General features: G+C 27.3%; 1 protein-coding gene across 1 annotated transcript; it reads left to right on the forward strand.

Annotated features, from left to right (window-relative positions):
• The first annotated feature begins 256 nt into the window (after positions 1-256).
• On the forward strand, positions 257-4,323 carry LOC111034069. The gene is made up of 6 exons (XM_022315099.1): positions 257-495; positions 669-859; positions 928-1,036; positions 1,600-1,766; positions 1,858-1,950; positions 2,042-4,323. The coding sequence occupies exons 1-6, from the start codon at positions 434-436 to the stop codon at positions 2,521-2,523; spliced, it is 1,104 nt and encodes a 367-aa protein (XP_022170791.1). The 5' UTR covers positions 257-433; the 3' UTR covers positions 2,524-4,323.
• Positions 4,324-5,021: the final 698 nt, after the last annotated feature.

A 5,021-nucleotide genomic window follows, 5' to 3' on the forward strand; every position in this document is an offset into this window, starting at 1 on the left:
CACAATTTAAGAGAATATATCTTGAACCGTAGTATAACCCATAGAACTTATACTAATAAGTAATAGACATTAGACGGTACATGGTAATGCATGACGTGACTATATTGTGAGGGCGCTGATCAAGGTAGTACATGTACATCGCACATGCGCACAAGAACCATGTGATTGTACAATAATTTTTAATTTTACCGTGCGCCTTATCAAATATCAATACACACCAAGTACTATCACAATAATACAATAACAATAATATTATGGTTATCATTCCGAATTTCTGATTTCAAATTCTCAACGATTTTGCCGTTGTAAGATTTGTCAATTTTATACTTTGTATTTTTAGTAGCCAGTAGCCACTAGATTTTAGTTTTTAAGGTATTCGTTTTACGACTATCCTTATTTTTTACTAGTAATAACTACCTAACTTTTTATTAAGATGCCTAGAAAGTGTGTAATTTGCAATGCTTATGACAAGAATAGTGAACAATCATTTTATTCGTAAGTAAAATAAATAATTATATTTTAACATGATAATATCCTTTAATTTTTATGTATATCTTCGTTTCGTTTTTTTAACAATATATTCTTTTTAATATACATTTTACTACTTTTTTCTTTTATTAGCTACCGATATTTATACTTTGACAGTATTATTATTCATTTTATTTCAGCTTTCCTAAAGATGAAGGTCGCAAGGAGTTGTGGTTAAAAGCTTGTGGTATTGACCTATATCTACCATCATATAAAGTTTGTGAGGCTCATATTTCAAGTAAAGACTTTCTACCGAGCGGTCTTTTAAAAAATATTGCTATACCAGGAAATAATTATATACAACCAGAACCACCAGTATCCACCAACACAGGTTTCTATCCATTTATATATTTTGTAAATAATAATTAATAATTTAGAGTTGAATCTTAACAATTGTAGTTTTTGAATCATCTCATCAAGGGACTCTGTCACCTGACACAGTCATATCAACCAATAGTATTTGTGAAACACAAAAAAAGCGAGGTTCTGATAAATTGCCTGATATGAGGTACTTCATTGCATTTTTTTTCATATTCATAGTAATTGATTATTTATACTTATTTGGTATAAGGTCTATAGACTCTATAGCTAGCACGATTAAAGATATACTTAACTATATCTTTAATCGTGCTCTATAGTATAACCACTGTTATCATTTACGGACAATTGCTTATCATTCAAATAGAAATCTGTGATTCTTATCATCAATTATTTTAACATTTAACATTATAAATTTAAAGGTAAATTACGATTTTACGAAATACGATTATAATTTATATTTATATTTATTAATTATTATACTAATAAAATAAACGCTATACAATTTTTAGTATTAGTATTAGTATAAAATTAGTATCAGTTGTCTAAGGTTAAAATTTCTCTGTTCTCGTTATACTTTTACAATAATAACAATGACAAGGAAATGTGTTGTTTGTAATAAACTATACATCAAGGGTTCAGATGAAACATTTCATTCGTAAATACAATACTTATCTTATATTATTTGTTGTCACTTAGAACATTACATTGTTAAACGTGCATTACAATATATTTGATGTTATATTATTTTAGCTTTCCTAAAGATGAAGTTCGAAAAAAATTGTGGTTAAAAGCTTGTAAAATAAAATTGTGCTTGCCATCAAATAAAATATGTGGAGATCATTTTTTGCCGAAACACTACTCACATAGTGGATACCTTTTAAAGAATGCTGTTCCATTCTTAGCTTCTACAAGTACGGGTATGTATCAATACATTTATTGTCCTACATTATTTGCATTCATAACTTCTCAATCTAATTTTATAAATTAAATTAAACTATTTCATTTAAGATATTCAACCTTTGGATTATGAAGGTACTTCTAGCCCTTGTACAAGTCTGATGAAAAGCTCATGCATCGAATCTATAGTGTCTACGAGTAAAGGTCTGTATCAAGTTATTTATCATCTAACATTCATGTACATAGTATTATCTCAATCTAATTTTGTAAATTAAATTAAACTATTTCATTTTAGATGTTGAACCTTTGGACTATCCCATGATGAATTGTACCATTACTTACAGTCCTTGTCAAAGTCCAAAACGTAAGATATTCAATGCCAACACAATAGGAGTTCTATCACCAAGTCATTTTAGTTCTCCGAGAAATGCAAAGAGACATTTGGACATGGTAAAGTGCAAATTTAAAGAAAAACAAGTTCAAAATAGTAATTTGAAAAAACAAATTAAAAGACTAAAACAAAAAATTGAAAAAGATCAAGAATACATACAATCCTTAAATAGACTACTAAAAGAAAGAGAACATAAAGAGATATTAAATCCTAACACAATAGAAGTCTTATCACCAAGTCAATTAAGTTCTGCGGCACAGACAAAAAGATTTTTGGACATGAAGAAGAACAAATTTAAAGAGAAGCAAATTCAAAATGAAAATTTGAAAAACCAAAATAGAAGATCAAAATGTTATACAGTTCAAATAGACCATGATTATATATAATCTTTAAATACACAATAAAGTTGAGAGAACGAAAAGTAACCCCTGATCTGCAAAATCCTAGTGGTAATTTTCTGTCATTGTATCGCAAAATTACTGTGTTTAAAATAAGATCATTTCCCGATGGAGACCAGTTTTTGTCGGTTGGCGATCAGACGCATTGTTAGACACTTCCTATACCAAGTCAACGTGCGAAACCGGTACTTTGGAACAAAGCCATTCCCATGCTTACAACTAACTTGGCAGCTGAATTATGAACTTATTAACAAACTGTAGTAACTTACACAATACAAAAAACAATTGCCAAAACTCAAAATTGCCAATTGGTAACTAAACCAAGAACAAAGGCAAATAATAAAGAAAAAACACATATTCAAAAGAAAAGTCCAACCGTGTACTGCCTCAGTTTGAGAACCCTTGTTTATTGGAAAAAAGATGTGCTTTTCATATTTGCAAGCTGCCATATTTTGTTCTCGTGGCCATAACACCATTTTTAGATGAGGTATAACAGGTTACAATGTTACATCGCTGGTTTTGTAATGAAGAAAATAATTTAACTTACATACATGTCCTACATTTTTGATTGACTCTTTAATTTATCACAATTTTAAATTAACAAAAGAAAACGGTTGAAATAATACTTTAATAAAAGCACAAAACTAAGTCATGGTCAGAGCACGTAAGTTCATGCATTTGCACATCAATCTTGCTAAATTGTATTTAATGCCATATTACATAGAAATCCATTTCAAGGTACCACAGTGAAATAGATGAAGTCTTATTTTGCATGTTTTTGAATATTTAGAGGTTTTTTTGCCTATTTAGGTATTTATGCATATTTCTATTTTATCAGACATATCATACATGATTTTGATACTTCTATTCATATTATTATATCGATATATATATTTTTATGGAAGTTCTATGAAAGAATCAACATTTGACTAAAAAAAAATGCAATCATTTATAATTTTTCATAATAATATTAATGTATTAAATATTTATACAAAATATTTGGGATTTCGGTCGCAATATTATAAAATTAAAAATAGAAATTGTCTTATCTTCTTGATTATTTAACAATAGTTTCTTGGAATTTGAAGAGTGATTCACTGGAGACTAAAAAATAAAATATAATTATAAAAAAATGAATGAATAATTCATGTTATTTTAAAAATTGTTAATAATTTTTTAAGTGTATGTAAATGCTTATTTTTTTAAACTTTTTAAGACATATCTCAGGCATATTTTGCTAATTTTGAGTGCATGCTTATTTAGGCATTTTTTAAGGCACAAACTATGAGCCCTGGTCATAATGTTGTGAACATATTATGTCAAGAAGCAGAAAGAATATTTCTATCTTGGAATGTTTTTTGCCAACAATTACATATCGAGATCAAATAATACGCATGACTATTCTCAGTGACTTAAATATTAATATTCACCTTGCTGCTGAGTGCACAGGAAAAAAATTGTCAATTCTATGAGGAGAACATTTACAAAAATTATTTTATTTCGACATGAGTAACAAGAAAATATGTATTTACTAGTAGTTAATAAAATTAATTATTTTTATTAGTTGAAGTTTATCTAGTTTATTAAGTTACTCACCATTACTGTTGTAACATCAGAAAAACATTATTTTTATTTTTTAACTTGTATACGACACTAATAATTTTAAATATTTTTATATTGACAATAAATTGTATGATATTACTTTTTATATACAAGTGCACTTTAATTTTTAATTACAATATGTATTTGAAAAATAAAACTTATGAATTACGCTTTCATATGACAAAATTTGTCTAAAAACTATACATTGATGTTGAGCAAATATCACACTTTTTAAAATTATAACATTGAGTATGCAACTCAGATCTCATACCTTGTGGCTTATACTTATATTCTGCCTTATAATTTACATTTTATACCTATTTTATACTGAAAAATTTTATTATATTTACTTTAAAAATATGCTAACTATTATATTTTAAAATTTTATTGGATCAATATTTTGTCTTCGATAATCTTGACTTCACTTGAACAAAACCCAACCATATGCAACGTCTACTGAGTTAGGTTAGATTAGTACATTAGGAACACACTATAAAGACTGCGGTCTACAATCTAAAAATAATTCATCCAACAATGCTATTCAAAATAATTAGTTCAATAAACAATTATATTGTAAAATATTAGATAGAATTCAATTCTAAAATTAAAAATGGGAAGGGGGACGTGAACGCCCGCAGGCAAATGGATTATAAGAATCAAAAACAAAAAAATATGAAAAAATATGCATTAAAACAAACATTAAAGACTGCAGTCTATAAAATCAGTATTCCTAAACTCAATGCTTTATTTATAATAATTAGATCATGAAACAATGAATATTTATAAGGTTCTAAGTGGTTATCAAAATTCTAAAAATGTTTTTAAATAATTGAAGTAAAGTTAAATTATAGAAAAAAAATGTGAAGGGAGGCATGGGCGCCCGC

The sequence above is a fragment of the Myzus persicae genome, unplaced genomic scaffold (genome assembly GCF_001856785.1).
Source record: "Myzus persicae strain clone G006 unplaced genomic scaffold, MPER_G0061.0, whole genome shotgun sequence".
NCBI lineage: Eukaryota > Metazoa > Arthropoda > Insecta > Hemiptera > Aphididae > Myzus > Myzus persicae.